The sequence below is a fragment of the Abramis brama genome (assembly GCF_963993115.1).
Source record: "Abramis brama genome assembly, chromosome: 6".
Taxonomy (NCBI): domain Eukaryota; kingdom Metazoa; phylum Chordata; class Actinopteri; order Cypriniformes; family Leuciscidae; genus Abramis; species Abramis brama.
Window position 1 is genome coordinate 31,450,255 of NC_139968.1, and position 22,919 is coordinate 31,473,173.

The 22,919-nt window shown below is 38.6% G+C and overlaps 2 protein-coding genes across 3 annotated transcripts in view; both read right to left on the bottom strand.

Annotated features, from left to right (window-relative positions):
• Positions 1 to 22,919, bottom strand: part of LOC311085769 (elastase-1-like) — a 262,685-nt gene that overhangs the window by 75,716 nt on the left and 164,050 nt on the right. The window lies entirely within an intron of this gene.
• The window catches only part of LOC311085748 (uncharacterized protein), a 61,689-nt gene that overhangs the window by 25,714 nt on the left and 13,056 nt on the right, over positions 1 to 22,919 (bottom strand). The window contains exons 1-3 of one of the 2 annotated variants that reach the window (XM_084118354.1): positions 13,937 to 14,051; positions 13,502 to 13,813; positions 12,515 to 12,808 (exon numbers count right to left, since the gene is read on the bottom strand). In XM_084118354.1, the coding sequence (XP_083974480.1) occupies positions 12,515 to 12,584 (70 nt within the window). In that variant the 5' untranslated portion in view covers positions 12,585 to 12,808; positions 13,502 to 13,813; positions 13,937 to 14,051. Of the gene's footprint in view, positions 1 to 12,514; positions 12,809 to 13,501; positions 13,814 to 13,936; positions 14,052 to 22,919 lie in introns of those variants that run through there. The other variant, XM_084118353.1, reaches the window with a different exon arrangement.

Below are 22,919 nucleotides of genomic sequence, written 5' to 3' on the forward strand. Positions count from 1 at the left end.
CTATCCCAAAAGAAATTGATCATCTTGACCTGTATTTTTCCAAGAACCCCTTCAGGAGGCTCTAAAACTGTTAATCTGTGCCATAATGAGGAGGCTACTAAATTATTAATAATCAATGCTCTCCCCTTAAAGGACATTTTAGGTAAAAGCCATTTCCACCTTTCAAATCTTCCATCTACATTTTCAAGAATATTTTCCCAGTTTCTTTGCATTATTATTTCATCACCCAAAAATATTCCAAAATATTTCAGACCTCTTTGTGACCAAACCATTTCACCTGGTAATACCAGTTCTCCTTCATTCCATTTTCCAACTCTATATGCTGAACTTTTGGCCCAATTTACTTTTGCAGATGAGATTTTTGCATACATGTTAACAATTTCAACCAGCTTATCAATATCATCCTGTCCACTGGTTAAAACTAAAACATCATCTGCATATGCTGATAGCTTTATAGGTGGAAAAGTACTCTCATATGTAAAACCATCTAAATGAGTCCTAATTTGATTTAACATAGGTTCTATTACTATTGAGTAAAGCATACCTGACAAGGCGCAACCTTGTCTAATCCCCCTTTGTATTTTAAAAGGGCAACTCAAACCACCATTGATTTTCAGTACACTTTCAATATTTTCATAAAGCACTTGAAATTGAAAGCAGGTGGAAAACCAAAGGTTTCTAACGTGTACCATAAAAACTGATGATCCACCCGATCAAACGCCTTCTCTTGATCTAGGGAAATTAGGCCACATTTTTTTCCGAACAGTCTAGAGACTTCCAAAACATCTCGAATTAGAGATATATTATCCACAATTGATCTATTAGGTACACAATAGGATTGGTCTAAATGTATAACCTGTCCAATTACTTTCTTCAGTCTATTTGCCAAAACTTTTGATAAAATCTTATAATCAGTGCATAACAAAGAAACTGGCCTCCAGTTTTTTATCTCTTTGAGATCACCTTTCTTATGCCGAGTTCAGACTGCACGATTTTAGCCCCGATTTTGGCTCGCCGACAGGTTTTGAGAAATCGCCGACAAATGCCCGAAATCACAGGCAAATCGGTGCTCGTTCACGCGAGTGACAATCACGCAGTGTGAATGAGCAAAGACGCGATCTGAGAGAATCACCGACGAGTCGCCGACGCCCGTGAGATATTTGGCATGCTAAATATCTGGACCTGTCGGCGATTCAAAATCCTGCTGTGTGAAAAGTGTTCTGACTGAAAACTACATCGGCGATGACCGACAGCCAATGAGAGAGCAAGATACAGAGCAGCGGGGAGTTCGGGGAGGAGTTATAGACCACAATATCAGTATTTTAATAGATATATTTACAATTATATCAAACAGAAACAAAGCACAAACATTTGCTTGACCAGCAGCAACAGCAGCACATTGCAACATTATTTATTTACCACAAACTCTCTTTGCAGAACACACAGTCCTTGCTCCCCTTGTCTTCCCAGCCATTTCCTCACGCATAATGTTTTTCTTTTTCTCCTTTTCGCTGCAAATCCGTGCACAGACAATTTGGATCGCAAGCTTCTTGCAGGCTATCATTTTTAATAACAATTTCAAACTCGCGCGAGAACTGCGGTCTTACGCACGCGGGATTTTGCTTTATTTCCTTATCACTTCTCGCGTGTGTTTGGTTGCGAAACGTAGTTTGCGGGCCAGACAGGAGTTGTCGGCGATTCTTCCTCCTGAAAGTCATGCAGTGTGAAACCTCCTGTCGCCGATGCATCGTGCAGTGTGAACACACCAGCAACTGAATGTTACTCTGGATAGTCATTCAGTGTGAAAAGAACAGTGACCCGACTACTTTGAAAATCGTGCAGTCTGAACTCGGCATTAGGGAGCAACGTTAAAACAGCTCTTCTGCAGCTTAGTGGCAGTTGTCCCTTATCCAGACTATCACTTAACACTGCAAGTAGATCATCTCCCAACAAATGCCAATATGCCTTATAAAAGTCAACAGGCAACCCATCCAATCCTGGTGCTTTACCATTCTTCACTGCAAAGCTTTAAACAGTTCGTCTACTGTTAAGGGACATATCAGCTCTGCATAAGAATCTTCATTTATTTTTGGTAGATTGGACACAAATTCAGCCATCAACTGGCCATCCACAACACTGTTAGAATACAGTTCCTTATAAAAACCGACAGCCATTTTTCGAATATCAGAATCCTCAGTCAGAACTTTTCCATCTTCTGCCCGTAAACACTGAATACTTTTTCTTTGGCCATTTTTCCTTTCTAGACTGAAGAAGAACTTGGACGGGGCATCCATTTCAGAAAGACTCTGAAACCTAGATCTAACCAACCTGAGATTTGATTTGCCCCCTGAGACCTTGTACCTAATAGATCTGCTAAGGCTACTTTTTTTCCTTTAAGCGCCCGCAATTGGTTTTGATTTGTAGAGGCTCCATTTAGAGCCTGGAGTTCAACAATATCCATCTCTAAACTTCTCATGGATTGAACCATGTCTCTAGTAACGTTAAAAGTGTACTGATTACAAAGTTTTTGTACATGCACTTTCCCAATCTCCCACCACTGTTGTATTGATGCAAAAGAAGACTTTTTAGATTTCCACCCCAACCAAAAATAAGAAAAACATTTACAAAAGTGAGCATCTTCAAGTAAAGCACTATTAAAATGCCAGTAGGCACTCTTATGTTTAACAGATTTAATAAAAACACATGCTACTACCATTGAGTGGTCAGAGAAACCAACAGGACAAATATCACAAGATTTAAGATATTGTTTCTGATGTTTAAAACAATAAAAAAGATCCAATCTTGCTAAAGAAATGCAATTTTCTTTCACATGAGCCCATGTATACTGTCTTTCATCAGAATGAAAAATTCTCCACACATCACAGAGTTGACAAGTTTTAATCACATTTACTAATTTATTTCTTGAAGCCATATGAGGCTCAATGTGATTTCGGTCTAAATCATTACTTGTGCAATTAAAATCTCCACCCAGTACTAAAAAACTGTCTGTATTACATTGTTTTAGACTATCACATAAAGTTTCAAGAAACAATATTCTTTCAATTGGCTTTACAGGTGCATAGACATTTACGAATTCCACACTAACATTTTCAAACTTTGCTATAATCTTAATTAATCTACCTTGTATTACTTCTGTAACATCATACGATAGTGGTAGACAAGTTTTTGAAAACAAAACAGCCACCCCAGCACTGAGAGCAGTCTTATGACTCAAAACAATGTTTCCTTCCCACTCTTTCATCCATTCAACTTCATTTTCCTTTGTACTGTGAGTTTCTTGCAAAAACATGACATCCATATTTTTTAATTTCATTAACTCATAAATCTGCGCTCTTTTGTTTGCATCCCTCGCCCCATTTACGTTCAGGGAAGATATTTTAAAATTACTCTTTATGAGGGATGAAAAAAACACAAAAAGCCAGGCCAATATCACGCCGTTATTCTTGTGACATATCATTATTCAATGCTTGAGGACGAACTTTTTGTACAATCTTTTTTAGACGATACACCTCAGGATTTGACAGACATCCTTCACCTTTTTGTTTCATTAAACTTTTTACTGAGTCAACAAATAAGGAAAGATCAGGAAAATAGTCTATAACCTCAACATTCCTCATTCCCTTTGTTCGCTGGAGAAAATTTTTCATTCTTTCCAAACTGTAACCACTATAGTCTTGTCTCACCTCTTCCTCAACCTGAACTTCAGACAATTCTTGCTCACTTTCTGAACCAGACAAATCACTTGCATTCAACACCACCCTAGAACTTTTAGTAATGGTCTCATCTTGTGCTTTTTTCTTTAATGGAGTTACAATCTCCCCACGATTAGACTTCCTTTTCACTGATGGCACTTTAAATACTGCTTCGTCCTCTTTGAGTAATTCACCCACGATCTCATCAAGCTCAATATCCATTATCTCATCATCATTTTGAATTCGTTTCTCACTACTCTTCACTCTACTACATCCTGGTTCTTCGTTGTCCACACTCAACTCCGAGACCTCACCAACTTCTTCCACCCTCTGATTTTCATTATGACTTTGAGACCCACTTTCATCTTCTGTACCATTTGACACATCTTTGTCTGGACAAGCGCGTACCAAGTGCCCCACTTTCCCGCATCCAAAGCATTTCATACTCTCAGTTGTTGCAAAAACTACATAATCAAAGCTATCAACTTTGAATTTAAAAGTAATATTCAATTCATCAATATCACTCCTCAAAATCATATATACTTGTCTGCGGAAAGACACAACGTGCTTCAACAACGGGGATTTGCAGCCTAACGGAATTTTCTTAATCGCCGAAACCAACTGTCCATATCGAGCTAACTCACGTCGCAGCGCTTCGTCACTAATAAATGGAGGCACATTGGAAAGCAAAACCTTTCTCGCAGGATTAACAAGAGGAAATATCTTTATCAAACTATCATTGAGGACTATTCCATTTTCAACTGCCGCGTTCACTTTTTCAATTTTATCTAAAAATAACACCACAGCACCATTCATTCTCGACGCCGAACGAACACTACTGTGACCAACCACCGCTCCCACCGCTAACACACATTCTTCGACTGAGCACTCAACTCCAACCGGCACTTTTATTCCATGCTGCCGGGTGAGTTGCTCATAACTCGCCGTCTCCGCGTAGGCTACGCCATGCTTTGTGACCATACACAGTAAAAACAGTGAGAGAAACAACACTTAAGTAAACAGACCTTTGAAAATGAAGAAAAGGACTCCAGAGTCGCGCTCCGATTCACACTCCGCACTCACTCAGCAAACGCCCACGCATGCCCACGAGAGAGAGAGAGAGAGAGAGAGAGAGAGAGAGAGAGAGAGAGAGAGAGAGAGAGAGAGAGAGAGAGAGAGAGAGAGAGAGAGAGAGAGAGAGAGAGAGAGAGAGAGAGAGAGAGAGAGAGAGAGAGAGAGAGAGAGAGAGCCACCTATCCCATTCCTGTCCAGCCAAAAAGAGAGAGCAGATAGCCCGAGCACACCTTCCTTTATCCTGTTTGACCAGGTGATATGGGGGATGGGTGGGACCACCCTCAAATGGCTTAACCAGTTTTCTCTAAACTTCTATAAACCTTATTACCTTTTATTTTATCTACCTGGATATGAGATATCTGTACCACTCACTTTGAGACATTTCAAATGACACCAAAAACATAACAGTCAATGATAAACCAGTATTTTCAGTCTTACAGATTTCCCTCCTTGATCCCGTGGGTCACATTCTGATGAACACTTACGGGGTCACAGTAAGACGTTTGTTATAATTCTTGAAGATGTAGCACAAAAATTGTCTTTGCAATGTTGGCATCTGTAGACGCTCAGTGGGCTGTGTTCACCTGCAGAACACCTGTTCTCACCAGTGTATAGCTTGAGTCCAGCAGGTGGATGAATGCGTTCAGGTTCTCTTCCTGTAATCCTGTGACGTGAGCAAAGTTCATAGAGTCAATCTGGACGTTTTGTGACTTGTTCAGTTGACGTGTCATTCCTTCATGGAGAAACTTCCGCTTCCCTTCCACCTTCTCCGCGATGATGATCTGACCCTTCTTGACCAACCCTTTCACCTCCAGTGGTACGGTGGTCTGGGCAGACCTCAGTGGATGAAGGGGTTCTCCTTGGTTCACACTGCTTTGTGTGAGACACCTGAAAAGCATCTTAAATGTCCGCTTCACGATTGAGCACATATGAACTTACATTCGTAAGGAAATGCATAGGAATGCATAATGCAATAAAGCAAAATCATGTCATGTTCAATGTAAAATACCATGTTCATGTCAGCAAATGTGAGTGGTACGTTTGGTCTCATTAATTACCTGATTTTTAATTACCACACCAATAGTACTCCTATAGAGGGTCAAGGAAGGACAAAGGAAGATCTTACAAGCTCTTACCCTGTTTCTAGAAACATTTAGATAAATGGCATTCTGACAAAACAATCAGTGCTGGGTTAAAACAACATTTCATGAAGAGTGTCAGCAACATTTTGGTGTAACCAAAAATAGAGATTCAATTGAATTGATGTCCAAAAACATCGTTGCAAGTAAAATGGACAAAATACAAATAAGCAGAAATCAAAATAAAAGCAGAAATCAAAATAAGTTTCAGAAATTAAAATCAAAATAAGTTTCAGAAGTGCAGCAAGAGGTCGGTGTAAACCAAATAATCAAATAAATGGTAGGATCAATGGTTTTGTGTGTTTGTGTAAGAGTGTTTTTTAGAATGTCAGAGTGTGTTTTTGTCTGTGAGAGAGTGTGTGTGTGTGTGTCTGTGAGAGTGTGTGTGTGTGTGTGTGTGTGTGTGTGTGTGTGTGTGTGTGTGTGTGTGTGTGTGTGTGTTGGCTAAGTCACAGTCGATGACAGGGTTAATTTTTACATTTTGTAATTGATTGAAGCGCTCACACTTCACTTTCTGTTATTAGTGGTATGTTGATAAATCAGGGGCCCTCTGATCTTCCAACCACCCTGATAACAATCAGAAAATTTGAACATTTTTAAATTTAATAGCAGGTCTGTCTCTGCTTTGTAATTCGCATCATTGACTTATGACTGTAGCCATTCATACGTGTATTACAGTGTTTTCCCATGAGTTGGCAGTTTGTTGTGAATAGCGTATGCTATGTGTGTTTCTGTTAGACCATGATCATGAGATCAGCTCCACCCTGTGTGTGTGAAGCTATCTGGATCTGTTAGTGTGAAGATGACACATCTTCGTCTGATGTGTAGTGTTCAGCCTGGATAGACTCTGTCTACTCCAGGTGATGATGTTGTGAGGGAATAGTGATGGAGGGGTGTGTTCAGTGTTCATGTCTGAGATGGGTGGAATCTAATCTATAACAATTGTGTTGCAAATTTTGATCCAGTTCTAAACTGGGAGGCCATATTTATGCAGTAATGTAATAGTGTGATGTGTGAAAAGGCCTTTTGTAATGTCTTTTCACCCATCTCCCGAGTCTCAGGTTATGTTCTAGCAATTCTGCTGTCCTGGGTTAGCTCCAGGTGGGCTCCTGCCCCTCCTGGCATCCGTCTTTCGAGGATTTTGCAGAAGTAAGCCTGAGACAGAAAACAGAGGAGAGCGAACCACAGATAATTCCAATATTTCAAAAGCATTAAATTCAGACGTGTGGAATTCTTTTACTTTTTCCATTATCATGTCAGTTGCAATTTTAATTCCAGATGTCACATGAAACCGAGTTTCATTGACCAAGTCTGAATTGTTGCTGTTGTTTCGTTGCTCATTGCTTTCTGTCATTACAGCCAGATCTGTTATGGTGTCGTTCACACGTTTTAGTTAGTGCAGGTATTTTTTGACCTGCAAAAAACTGTGGCACTTCTGTCTGCTGTTTAGCATTTTACACCCTCCTTGTAAATTTACTTCTCTGATTAGATTACATTTTAGTCGTTGCACAATTTGGTTTGCTATTACCTGTGCCACAATTCTAGCCGTGTTTTCTAACGGTGGAAAATAAAGGCATACCCCTCCTCTTTTTTGGCACTGGGTAGCACACAAATGAAATTCTGTTTTAGAAATTCAGTTTTAATGACGAAAGTCACACTTCTCCAATTGTTGTCCTGCTCGGCGAGTGTAATATAATGTTTATTATAATTCAAGTTATAATATAATTATATTCTCTAACAATACAAGTCAAATTATATTGTTTTCGGTCTCTTAAGAGACCTCGGAACAACTTAACGCATAGTCAAATCTCTGCTTGTTCTCATGTCAATACATTTGAATATAAAAAGGCTCTTGGCTCAGAACTGATAAGATGTACATTTGCTGTTTCTCTTTTCTAGGTTTCAATGACCTTTTCTTCTCATTTAGTCTTTTTAAATGGCCGTTTTAATGTTTGATTATTCTATTTGCTCTTACTTTATATTTTCCTTTTATAGATGCAGGAAACTATATTGCTTTGCAGTCCTTCTCCTAAGGTTGCACGACACAATCTCGCTAGTCTGACTTATCAAGACAGAGGTAATTGACTAAATATCTGAGATTTGCCGTATTCACACGTACAAGATAACAGACACTTAAATAGCCCCCTTGAATGCCACCTCAGGAACTTAATTCAATCGTCTCAATTAGTAGAGGTCAAGACCACCATTAAAAGACGTTAGCCGATCAAGTTACTTTTCTTAAAATGGCTTTGGTTTAGTCAAGCTTGTGGTATATCCATGTACACTTATCTAAAAGGACATTAAAATAGAACAGAGATTATGGGACGCACCCAAATCCAGGTTGATCAAACAGCATTTGCTGATTCTGGACGGAAATTAACTCGCCCCCCTCATTCAAGTACACTTGAACCTGATATCCAGTATTAGTCGTCACTAATGTCTGGCGCAAACTTGTGGAAATATACGAATCCGGTAATCTATTTCGGAAAAATAATTGCAGAGCAATCCAGAATGAGTTCAAACGTGACAATATTTAGTTCTCTGAAGCCTTAAATATGAAAAGGTTTTTGTTTCAGGATTAATGAGATACGTTCGCTGTTTCTGATTTTCAAATTCATTGTGAATCACACTATAGCCACCAAATTCAGCACAGACACACGTGTTTAATTCAGTTTACAGGATACATGGCCTAAAATACAACATCTACAACCTTTTACCTAAGTGTTCCAAATACACCCACAGCAAAACAATAGAATACAACATCTATATCACCTTTGCTTAAGTATTTCAAATACACTTACAGTAAAGCAATCCTGTGTCTCAAGAATAAACTTTAAATTAGCCTATGTGCATGTCGTAGCACAAACAACCAAATTGTGTTCTATGTGCACAATGTGTTAAGCACAATTTCAATTTTGAAAATGCAGACAGGTTCAATGAATTTAGATGTTAAACTATTAAGCTATTTGCTATTGGGCTGCTACCCGACTAGCAAATGACGCTAATAGTTGAAGGCCTTGAGTGACCAAAGTTGTTAGGTCAGTAAGAGTTTTAGATGCATTTGAGCTTTGGTTACTTGCTGGGTGCTGGTTTTTGTCATTAGATTGTGATTGTCTGCGTTTTATGAAATAGGGTGGAGGTCTGCCTCTGCCCAGTGACCAACACTTTTCCTCTGTATGGCCTGTTTTGTGACAATAATTACAGAATCTGTTCAGTTTGCCACAGTGTGGCTTTCTGAATTCTCCTGTAGATGGAGGATTTTCATGACATTCTAACACAGCTACCTCACCATGTATTTGTTTCCGTGACTCAATTCTTGTTGCCCAACTAACAATACCTTCAAATGTATTTTGTGCTGGAGAAGCACCACACATGAGTGATTGCTGTACACGCGGCCCTGCATTTGTAAGCAGGAATTCAAGGAGAATTACATTGTTGTGGTTAACACCTTTAATTCCAGAATACTCCTCAAAGTTCAAACATATTTTCTGCATATGTCTCAAACGATTCTTCAGTACTCTGTTTCCGATTGAGAATCAATTCCCATCCAACAGCACTACAACCACGCATCTCGCGAAGGCATTGTTTTAGTCTATTCAAGATTTCGCTCTCAGGCTCATTTTGATGCATTGACTGCACAATGGTTCCTGTCATCAAAACCTGTGGTATCTTATAGATCAGAACATCTGGAATTGAGCTGATAACAATTTGCCAAATATCTTTTGGTTCCAGTTGAAATGCATGTTTTAGACTAACAATGTGTCTCCACCATGGTTCGAATGGCCCTTTCAAAGGGAATGGTCTGATCTCTGCTTTAAACAAGCTACATTCAGTCACTGTTAAGGGACGCCGAATGGTTGACTCTGTGCCGTTTGGGTGCCATACCACCTTAAGGGCTGAAACAGGCACTCTTTTCATAACTTCATCACATGCTTCATCTGTCTGAAAAGATACGAGATTATTAGAGCAGGCTGCCTCATCTAAGAAGTGTAAATTTTTAGCCCAATCATTTTTTGTGCCTCTGCATTTTTAGAATGCACTTCTTCCCATTTAGCATCCATAAGCGAAGATAGACGTTTTGTTAACTCATTTAGCTGTTTATAACTTATGAAGTTTAAAGCCTCAATTATTTCACCATGTTTTGATTTCTTCTGTTTACTACCCACTGTTTTCCACCAAGTGAAAATGTCATTGTCAATAGCATCCATGTTAAGACCTTTTCTACTGAGTTTGTACAGTGTAGGCTCAACCTTTTCAGCCCATAATGTAAACAGGACATGATCAGTACACATGATTTCACAATAATGGGCCTACTTAGATTATTCTGTTACTTTTAATCTCTGTTTTTGGATCTACCAGTCAGCCAGTGACACAAACCAACACAGCATGGCTTTAGCATTAGCCTTGAGTGTTTTGAAAACAGCATGGACAATAGCATTTAGCATTAGCCTTGAGCGTTTTGAAAACAACATGGACAATAGCATTTAGCGTTAGCCTGTAAATCATATCATCCTGTTTTCCCAAAATTTTCTTTTCATAAACAATGCATCGATCTGCCTTTTTATTTATAAAATCTTGTGTTTTCCGATCGTTTACAAACTTGGATTTTTCTTTCTGTTGTTTGCTCATTCTCATCACGTGTTGCTGGTGTTTAAACAAAGCCAATACAACAATGGCCGGAAAACATGCGGTTGATTTTAAAACTTTTAGGCTTTACTTTTTTTTTTTTTTGGCTCTTCATCGAGTTATTAATTATTTGGAAGATGTTATTCTCACTTTAGGTTTTGTTTCTTGTTGCTTATAGGCAAAACAAGGAGATCTTTAAAATCTAATACACAAGGTTTTTCATTCTTCATCTGGCTGCCGCATCACGCTTCTAAACAAAGGGCTTTAATTCCGACCCGTAAACAATGCAAACATTTCTTCAACACTTCTATAAAGGGCAGAAAATGTTTACTTACCATAGCGGCGGAAGAAAGAGGATATGTTCAAACCACTTGTTGATTTTAAGATCCCAATACTTGCTGAAAAGGACGTTTCTCGTGAAATTGTTTTGATCTGTTTTGAGATCACGTTTCGAGGTTACCACTTCACTTTGTAAGGCCCGCTATATTGGTCCAATTGCCGGTTCACCAATACACGGGGAAGGTATCACGTGTTCTGTCCTCACTCATGCAAAGTATTGGTTGGTTAAATTTATAATACATTGATCATATGTATTTACTCGTTAATTCATCTGACTCCATAAATGAAAGGTTTTAATAATATCTGTGCCTCACTAAAAGTGAGCGAATGTTTGACTATTCATTTACCCATTAAATGAACAATGTCAAAATCAGTTAGGATAATCATGTAACAATTTAATATGTCAGATATCAGAGATCAATTCCACAATCAATTCAAATATCCAGAACATAGTTATACATTGATTACACCAAATAATCTTACCCAGCTTGTGAGAGAGAGAGAGAGAGAGAGAGAGAGAGAGAGAGAGAGAGAGAGAGAGAGAGAGAGAGAGAGAGAGAGAGAGAGACCTATCCCATTCCTGTCCAGCCAAAAAGAGAGAGAGCAGATAGCCCGAGCACACCTTCCTTTATCCTGTTTGACCAGGTGATATGGGGGATGGGTGGGACCACCCTCAAATGGCTTAACCAGTTTTCTCTAAACTTCTATAAACCTTATTACCTTTTTTTTTATTTATTTTTTTATTACTACCTGGATATGAGATATCTGTACCACTCACTTTGAGACATTTCAAATGACACCAAAAACATAACAGTCCATGATAAACATTTACATTAAAACATATTCTTGTGTGAGTTCTTATTATTTTGTGAGAGGAAGTGGGGTTGTATGGGGAGGCCGAATGTAAATTAGCCAGCAGGGCCCTTTTGTCTCAGACCAGGCCTCAACCAGTATTTTCAGTCTTACAATAACACACTATAAACATCAGCACTATATAACCTGAGTGTAGATCTGATACTGTAATGATAAAGACAGACATTAGTGTGAATGTGTCTGATCTATAACACACACTATAAACATCAGCACTATATAACCTGAGTGAAGATCTGATACTGTAATGATAAAGACAGACATTAGTGTGAATGTGTCTGATCTATAACACACACTATAAACATCAGCACTATATAACCTGAGTGAAGATCTGATACTGTAATGATAAAGACAGACATTAGTGTGAATGTGTCTGATCTATAACACACACTATAAACATCAGCACTATATAACCTGAGTGTAGATCTGATACTGTAATGATAAAGACAGACATTAGTGTGAATGTGTCTGATCTATAACACACACTATAAACATCAGCACTATATAACCTGAGTGAAGATCTGATACTGTAATGATAAAGACAGACATTAGTGTGAATGTGTCTGATCTATAACACACACTATAAACATCAGCACTATATAACCTGAGTGTAGATCTGATACTGTAATGATAAAGACAGACATTAGTGTGAATCATTAGTCATTATCATTAGTCATAAAACATTATCATTAGACATTAGTCTGATCCGTAACAAACAAGGATTAGCGACAACATTTATCAGCCCGGACATACCTTCACATGGTTTACAGAATTGCGTGATGTCCAGATATTTAGTCTTGTTGCTGATGGGATTGTTCACCATGCAACTATAGATGTTTTTATCCTCATAATTTACCTCCAGGCGTAAAGAGAGACTGCTGCAAATATCAGAGATTTTACTGGAGACTACTCTGTTTCCTCTGTACCAGGAGAGAGTTGTCTGGTCTGATGCTTGCACAGAACATTGAAAAACACATATTGGGCTTGATGACCCCGCTGGTGTTTGAGCACATTGTGGAGAGTCAATGTCAGGTGTGGGAAGACTAGCTGAAAAACAATAGAATAAACAGAAAAGATTTCATGAAGAGATTTATCAACCCTTATGTAAAAATCTAATGTCTCTTTACAGCCTTGAATAAGGTTATTTTAATGACAGTGGATGGTAGTAGTAAAGACTGTGAGCACACAGTGACATGAATGAATAACCACTACAAGGAAAAAACACTAGGAATTAAAGTGAAAGGACATGGTACTAATGACACAAGCATGTCCAAAATGTTATAATTTCATCTGTTTGCCAAAAGAGGCCGTGTTTTTCCTTTCCTTTCAACTCATATGTTATAGGAAATAGAAAAACAGGAGTGGCGTGTAATTTCTTTCACTCAGGTTTCCCAGCAGATGTGATCCAATCGTATATTTAAATGTACTGTACGATTGTACAATAATAACAAACTTGAAAAAAAAAATGTCCCACACATACAGTGTAGAATAGATAGTTCTTATTTATAAATAAGTTTTATCTATATAACACTTTTCCAGAGTTCAAGGTCACATTACGAGCAAAAACACAAACACCAACACATACAACCAAAAGCAGAAACAGCAAATTTCATATAAAAAACATCAGCAAACAGAAATGAAAAGACATTGGGAGTTTCTCAAAATGAGTGTCTTAATTGATGACTAATCCAACTGATCTAAACAAGACCACATTCACAATAAAAGACTTAAACTACTCACCATAGACCTTTACACTGAATTTCTAGGATGTGGTCCCTCTGTTGATGTCTAGTACATAAAGTCCAGAGTTTTTGATACGGATGTTTTTGATGGTCAGTGATCCAGTCTGTTTGTCCAGTTCCAGATTGCCTTTGAATCTCTCATCATCAACATCAGTACTGTAAGTTCCTTTATCAATTAGAGCTACGATGGTTTTGTCAGATCCATACAGCCACAATATCCGACCGCTACTCTGTGTTTCAGTAAGACCAGTCGGTAGAGTCAAAGTATCTCCCTCGGTCACTTCTTTCATTTCATCAGCACCAAACACACCTGGAGTACAGACACAGTAATTCAATAAACTTTAAACTTGCATATTAAGAAATGCAAATAAGATAATTGAAGCCTAATTTATATTTAGCCTGAGCCAGATTTATACTTCTGTGTTGAACCTACGCCATAGCTTCTACGCTGTAGGCCATGCTTCGGTTTTCATTTATACTTCTGCGTCGTTGTCTGCAGTAGACGGATCACAGCGCTGCTTCTTTGGTGATTCTGTCCGATTAACTTATTGTTCGATGAATAATGCAATTCAAATAAAGAACGACAAAAGATCTAATTAATACTGATGAAGATTACTGCAGGCTAGTCATGGTAGATACAATGACATGATTAAAATGTATTATGTGCCTAGTATATCATTCACAGATAACACAGTATTTTATACTATGTTTACATTATATCGGACATCTTTACACAGATCAGGCATAACATTATGACCACTGACAGGTGAAATAATAACACTGATATCTCTTCATCACCGCACCTTTTAGTGGGTGTGATATATTAGGCAACAAGTGAACATTTTGTCCTCAAAGTTTATGTGTTAGAAGCAGAAGAAAATGCATCTCCAAAACTGCAGCCCTTGTGGGGTTATTCCAAGGCTTTCTATGTACAGTACCATACACAAAGGTGCCTAAATGTAATATATATATATATATATATATATATATATATATATATATATACACATATTAAAAAGCCTGTTAAAACATCTGATTTAAAGCAGGGCTCAGTAGTTTCGGGATTTCTTCGCTGTATTCTCGCTTTTTGCTCGCAGGTTTCTCTCTAGAGCTCCCCCCACAGCTTCGGAATAGATATTTGATAACACTGTTGTAAAAACTCGTTGGTGATTCTCAGACACCAGAGACTAGTAGATCAACGACATCAAAGCAGATGGGACATTCTTTAAAACATAATTTTCATTCGGGTTCGAACAGCGTGAGGGAGCGCAATAATGACAGCATTTTAGCAGATTTCTTTTGGCCGTAAAGCAATGGTTTACATCGCGAGACCTGATATCACGCGATACTTCCTGATGCGGCGGCCAGCGGCCCGCCGCCCTAAAGTTACAAGTGCGGATTTTCCGTTCACGGGCACCAGGGGGGTGTGAAACGACCACCATTCAACCCGAAATAAGTAATATAACCATTCCAATGACTCCGAAGCTGTTCAGTTAAGGTAAAAAAGTTACTTAGTTCACCTTTAGCGTCCTAGTCTTTTCCGTGCTGATGGCTTACACCCAAGCAGATTCGGAGCGGATCTTCTGTCGGATAATATCTCCAAAATGTTAAATACCTTTTGACTAGTAACCAAAAGTCCAAATCATAGTCTCTGCTGCACCAAATTAACTGATATAAATACTAGTGTAGAACATTGCATAGAAACTGTGTCTATTCCTCGTTTAGTGCGATCAAATAATAAATCTAGTGCAGGATCTAGGAAAAATCTAATTGTTATTTAAACAGAAAATGTAGCTATTAGTAAACAAAAACAATTTCTAAAGCTAGGTCTTCTAAAAATTAGATCACTCACACCTAAGGCAGTTATTGTAAATGAAATAGTCACAGATAATAGCATCGACGTATTTTGCCTTACTGAAACCTGGCTTAAACCAAATTTTTATTTCAGTCTAAATGAGTCTACTCCATCAGGTTACTCCTATAAGCATGAGCCCCGTCTGATTGGTCGTGGCGGCGGTATTGCAACCATCTATAGAGATTTTCTTAATGTTACTCAGAAAACGGGTTATAAGTTTATTTCGTTTGAAGTACTTGTACTAAATGTTACACTCTTAGATGTTAGAAAAACATCCCTATTATCTTTAGCCTTGGCTACTGTATATAGACAGCCAGGGCCTTACGCTGATTTCCTAAAAGAGTTCGCAGATTTTCTCTCAGACCTATTGGTCAATGTCGATAAAGCATTAATTATTGGAGATTTTAACATACACGTAGATAATCAAAATGATGCGTTAGGGGCTGCGTTTATAGATTTATTAAACTCCTTTGGGGTTAAGCAAAACGTTACTGGACCAACTCATCGTTTTAATCATACACTCAATTTAATTATATCACATGGAACCGATCCAACCGATATAGATATCATTCCACAAAGTGATGAATGATGTAACTGACCATTACATGGTAACTTGCATATTACGTACCCCTGTAATATATCATGCTGCGCCGCGTTATCAATTAGGCAGAACAATTCTTCCATCCACCATAGATAATTTTTCAAATTGCTTATCTGAGCTGTCTCAGCTGCTCAGTGAACCCAAACAAACAGATGAACTAGAAAAAATAACTAGCACTATGAGCACCATTCTCTCTGGAAAATTGGATATTGTTGCACCTATTAGACTAAAAAAGGTCAGGGAGAAAAGTAAAGCACCATGGTACAACAATACTACGCGTGTTCTAAAGAGAGAAACCCGTAATTTAGAGCGTAAATGGAAACAAACTAATTTAGAGGTTTTTAGAATCGCTTGGAAAGACAGTACGTCACGTTATAAAAAAGCCCTAAAAGCAGCCAGGGCCGAGCACCTGCGCAAACTAATAGAAAATAACCAAAACAATTCTAGGTTTTTATTTAAAGGGCCTATATGCAACTTTTTCCCCAAAATAAACGTAACAATAGCCTTTTTATTTGACTATGTATGACTCAAACATCTCCTGATGAGCATACTGACACCTTGTCAGCTCACAGCGGGTGCACCTATAAGCCTGTATCCTATTTTTCCTATTTTCTGTCGGGTCGGATTTTTCGCGCGCTGTCTGCGAATGTGACGTCAAGCGCGTTCATGTTAAACGTTTCAGATCACTCTGCCACCACCGCTAGTCAGCAAACAAACTTAGTTTCTCAAACAATATATGTATTTGACTGTTCTTACCTCTGTAAACACAATGTAGACTTCTTTGCAGCGGATGACTTGTGAAGTGTGCACGTACGAGAGCGAGCAGAAAGGAAGAGCAGTTCCGTTTTTTGGCCACAGGTGTCAGTCGCGAGTTTAAATTTCAGAAAAAAGCATATAGCCCCTTTAACACCGTGGCTAGACTAACAAATAAACAAGTGTCACCTGAACAAAATATTCCGTTACAGTTTAGTAGTAATGATTTCATGAATTTTTTCACAGAGAAAATAGAAAACCTCAGAACCACAATTGTAAACATTCAATCCTCAATCGCGCCTTATAACTCAGCCTCAATTATCACCCCGCAAGAACAATTACAGTGCTTTACAACTATAGAACAAATAGAGTTAAATAAACGTATCACTTCATCGAAAACAACAACATGTTTATTAGATCCTATACCCACTAAACTACTGAAAGAAGTGTTGCCTATAGTGGAAGAACCTCTTCTCAATATTATTAACTCATCTTTATCTTTAGGTCATGTTCCAAAAACATTTAAACTGGCAGTTATAAAACCACTCATTAAGAAACCACAATTAGACCCAAATAACCTAGCAAATTATATACCCATTTCAAATTTTCCTTTTATGTCTAAAATACTAGAAAAAGTTGTGTCCGCCCAACTGGGCTCTTTCTTACAAGAAAATGACATCTATGAAAAGTTTCAGTCTGGTTTCAGGCCGCACCATAGCACTGAAACTGCGCTTGTCAAAATCACAAATTATTTACTCTCAGCTTCTGACCAAGGCTGTATCTCAATACTAGTTTTACTTGATCTTAGTGCTGCGTTCGATACTATAGACCCTTTTACAGTTGGTAAACATGGTGACGTATTTGTGTGGGCGGGGCTTAGCTGGAGGCAGAAAGATCCCTCTGGCCGCTTCACTAACGCTGGTTTGCAAGTTTTGTTAGCTTGTTTTTTAACAATGACTGGAGAAAATCCGATTTTGTCTTAATGTGCAAGGTCACTCACTGTCCAGGACCGCGATTGTTATTTGCAAAAGTTAATTTTAACGGACGGAACCAGATGACCGTACACGCTCAGTCAATGGACGATCTGACAGGATTAACGTCAACGCTACCTCCGGTTGAGTGGCCTGACTTCTACACCTCGCTGCTACCCGATAGAGAAACCGAGGGTAAAGAGAAACTGAGGGCATATATTTATATGCCTATAACTATGTGCTGAATGGTCATGTAAAGACTTGTGTGGTACGATCCGCAGTTCTGCTGCCGAGCCATTTTAACGATATGAATATTTTCTTGAAATAAAAATTCCAGATACAGCATACTCATTTTTCATCGATTCTTGCACCCAACAACACAACAAGATGACATTTAATAATAAAAATAATAACTTAAGCTCCTTATTATGTAGCCGAATCTGTGCTGGTTTGTATTGGCCGCCTCCAGTTTTCCGTTTGTTTTGCCTCCAGTTAGCGCCGTGACGCAACTGTGACGTCCACGCAAAAGGGGTCTATAGATCAAACAATACTCTTAGATCGACTACAAAATGATACTGGTGTTCAAGGACAAGCATTAAGCTGGATCAGATCATACCTATCTGACCGATACCATTTTGTCTATTTAAATGGAGAAAAATCGATCATAACTCCAGTAAACTATGGAGTGCCGCAAGGATCTGTGTTAGGCCCTCTATTATTCTCAATATATATGCTGCCACTTGGAAATATTATAAGGAAACATGGAATTAGTTTCCATTGTTATGCTGATGACACTCAAATCTATATTTCATCACGGCCAGATGAAAACGCTAAATTATCTAAATTGACAGAGTGTGTTAAAGATATAAAAAATTGGATGACGCGCAATTTTCTTTTATTAAATCCAGACAAGACAGAGGTACTACTTATCGGTTCAAAAAAACGCCCACAAAACCTCTCACAATACAACTTTAACATAGTAGGATGTCCTGTTACTTTATCCTCAACAGTAAAAGACCTGGGTGTTAAACTTGACTGTAACCTGTCTTTTGAAAATCATATTTCATATGTTACAAAAACAGCCTTTTTCCACCTTAGAAACATTGCTAAGCTACGTAACATGCTATCTGTTTCTGATGCAGAAAAGTTAGTTCATGCGTTCATGACCTCGAGACTAGATTACTGTAATGCTTTATTAGCTGGTTGTCCTGCATCCTCAATAAACAAGCTACAGTTAGTCCAAAATGCCGCTGCTAGAGTTCTTACTAGATCAAGAAAATTTGACCATATAACACCAATTTTAACATCACTACATTGGTTACCTATAAAGTCCCGTATTAATTACAAGGTATTGCTACTGACTTATAAAGCCCTAAACGGCTTAGCTCCAGTCTATTTAACGGATCTTCTATCGCCCTATAATCCATTGCGCTCTTTAAGATCACTAAATTCGAGGCTTTTGGTCATACCTAGGATATCCAGATCCACCAAAGGAGGGAGAGCATTTTCACATTTAGCTCCAAAACTCTGGAATAGCCCTCCTGATACTGTTCGTTGCTCAGACTCGCTCTCCCAGTTTAAAACTAGATTAAAGACGCATCTCTTCAGCCAGGCATTCATATAATACTTTTAATCTTACAGTTAAATCCGACCTCTAGTTCATAAATGCCAGAGGAGAACTGGCCCCCGACTGAGCCTGGGTTCTCCCAAGGTTTTTTTTCTCCATTAGGTCACCTGATAGAGTTTTTCGGTTCCTTGCCACTGTTGCCTTTGGCTTGCTCAGTTGGGGATACTTAATTTAATTTAATTAATCAATCAACAATACTATTGATCAGCATTACCAAACGTGGACGTTTTACACTAGAAACAAACACTGATGTACTATTTTAATTTAATAATGTGAAGCTGCTTTGATACAATCTGTATTGTGAAAAGCGCTATATAAATAAAGTTGACTTGACTTGACTTGACCTTTAACCTTTTTATTTTCATGTCCAGTTGGGAGAAATATAAAAAAAAATACCTCTGCTGGAAAGGATATAAAGAGACCGGACCTCTTGGAACTTTAATTGGCTAACCCTGTTCTATACGGTTCAAACTTTAATATCCTGTGAATTCTGTTACTGTCATCCATGAACTGTACTAGTTCAAATAATTATTTGAAATATAGCTGCGAACAGCAATTATCGGGGTTCAAACGTGTTAAGGCCTTTAAGCACAAGCGTAAAAAGGTATTATGTTTTCTTTAACTAGCCTGTAACCACCAAGAAAATTGATAGAAAATACAATTTACAGCCAATACAGGAAATTTACAGAAGAAAATATGGGGTTTTAAGGTTTTTAAAAGTTATATCTCCATCTATGGGCCGATTCCCATAAAAGTTTGCATTCTTGTTTCGCAAATTTTCGCGTTTTCATTTAGAAATGTGATAGGCTTAGGTGGACTTGGCTATGCCTATTTTCTATTTTCGTTCCCGCAGCGGTAAATTGCGGGTGTGTAATTGCAGCCTCTTTCCGCTAAGAGGCGCTACAATCACAGACTTTGCAAAGTGTCAGTTTATTCTCTCTATTGCGTAATCTGCCGCCGCACCGTGGCTCATTGAGAGCGATTGAACGCTGGTTGCAGATCAATTCAAATGAAACATTTAACTAATTCATAATCACAATACTGAAATTAAATTGAATAAATTTAATAATGTAAACATTTTCAACATAAAACATTGCAATAGAAAAATATTAGGCTACATCAGTGGTTCTCAATTCCAGTCCTCGTGACCCACTGCTCTGCACATTTTGTATGTCTCTCTTATCTGACACACTCAGTTCAGTTCATGGAGTCTCTCCTAATGAGCTGATGATCTGGTTCAGGTGTGTTAAATAAGGGAGACATACAAAATGTGCAGAGCAGTGGGTCACGAGGACTGGAATTGAGAACCACTGGGCTACATCAATGAGGCTTTGCACGACCATAAGACGTTATCTTAACAGCATTCAGACTATAACTCTGTGGTCAATGCAACAACATGAGTCTCGCGGAGCTTCAAGCCATCCGAGAATCTCAGTGTAGCCGACAGCGTTTATGTTTTACCGTTCTTGATGCTTAAATTTGTAACTGTTTATTAAAGTCAAGCGTTTTGTTTAATTATCAATTGTAGGCTACACTATAACATACATTTTCTACATTCCAGTAGAGCCTCTGCACAGACGACAAAACTTATGAAGGAAGATTGTCAGCCGATCGCACCAGAAAATGAAGATTATGAAGCTCGTCTTTAATCTGCTAAATTATTGTTTTGTGAATCATTCCCGAAATTGAGATGACTGACAGCAACGGAAGACATTTTTCAAAACAGATTGAAAAAAGAGAAGACTTTCAATACAGTATTGCTTTCAATAAAAAAAATGAAAATGTAAGAGAACACTAATTAAGCTTGAAACCCCATCGAACATTTCAAGGTATAAATAAAGTGTTGGGACAGTTTATTTATTTAAAGCAACACCATGTAGCTTTTCAACCTTCATAATATATTTCCAAGACCCTTGTGATGGTACATCGACTTACAATAGGTTGAATGACATGTCTGTCATAGCCTTACGGGGTCGGTATCGCTTTTACTGGCACTACGGAACGTCGGGGTTTGGATAGTAACCCGAGCACAAAAAGAAATACAAAATTCGACTGCTTTACGGCATACCTCACTTCCCCCACTACCCATCCCCCATTTCCTCAAATTCAGACGTATAGCGTGTGTATGTTGTTGTCATGGCCGAAGCAGTAACGAAACCAAAGTAGGCAAAGTTTTTGTCGAGGAGACTAGGAAGAGAAAAAGAGAGAGTGACAAAATAAAAGGCAGTGAAGCAGTCGATTCTGTTCCCTACCGGAATTCCTGTTCCCCCTCAACGAGCCGAGTCTGCTGACAGCGCATGCGTCAAAGCCTTAATAAACCTTAATGTAGCCACATTGGCTATGAATCATGGCTCATGGAATCAGAACATAAACGCACATTCCTTCTTGCTGTCCCACTCTGAACCCCCGAAGGTAAATCAGTTATGTTGGCTCCAGCTAGTCGGCAACAAATGGACTTTTACGACATAAATTGCACCTTGGAGGATAAAAAAAGTCAACATATTCTCTTTACTTTGCAAAGTTCTACATTCCAAACCCCCTTCCCCTCTCTGAACCACAGAGAGATAACAAAGCTTTCTGTGTGACACACACACACACACATACATACACACACACACACACACACAAACATCCGTTGTGTTTACCTTAATATCCTTTTAATGTATGTAACTCAGACTTGTATCTGAACTTCCTGTATGTGTGATTAATGTTGTTGTGATCATATAGTTATGATCTTCGAGTGTTGGCTCTGAAATGTATTTTTCTCTGAAGAATGTTCTCCCAGTAGAATCGCATCCTGTAACCCGATCTCATTGATAACGGGGGCGCAACATTCCAACGCACACACATTCCAAAACTCACAGATACACACAGACACGCACATTACCATATATGGACTTCCACTAGTAAAATTTCATTTTACCAACTATTACAACTGTATAAAGAGTGTTCTGGGTGATTTGCATGTTCCCCAGAATGATATTAGAGTAGTTGTGTTTTTGAATTACAGTAATGTAATTTTAAAGTGCCTTTGTTCAACAAAATAATGTATCTCTATGTTGCTATCTTTGTCAATATTCGTCCTTAGTATCGTTTAAATTCCCTTTGCACAAGGAAGAAGATTTTTGATAAGAGACTGTGATAAACGTTATGGTTCCATGCGTTTTAATTCCCCGAGCATAATATCATATTTTGCCCCCTCGTGATTCCACACGAGGGTCGGGAAGCATTAACACACCCAGACGATCTTCCTGCTCGGAATGCTCTAAACTGATTCGTCATCCACGAAAAAGGAGGCGTACACAGGACACTGATAAAAAGTCCAAACCCTCTTTCTTCTCTCTCTCTCATTCCTACCTCTTCTTCCGCCTCCAAAACCCAAGTCCGGACCGGCTTCGGCCTGCTTCTCTTTTCTTCTCTTTTATTTCTTTCGTTTTCCTATTCGCCTCTGCTCATTCACGAGCTGAATGAACTTAGCCTGAATCATTCCCGGCAACTTCACCTCAAAGAAAAAGAGTCTTTGAAGCTCCCGCGCTCGCACGCGCGCCGGAAGACACAGCACGCGCACGCCTCCCCTCAGACGACTCACGCTGCTTTAAAGACACGCAG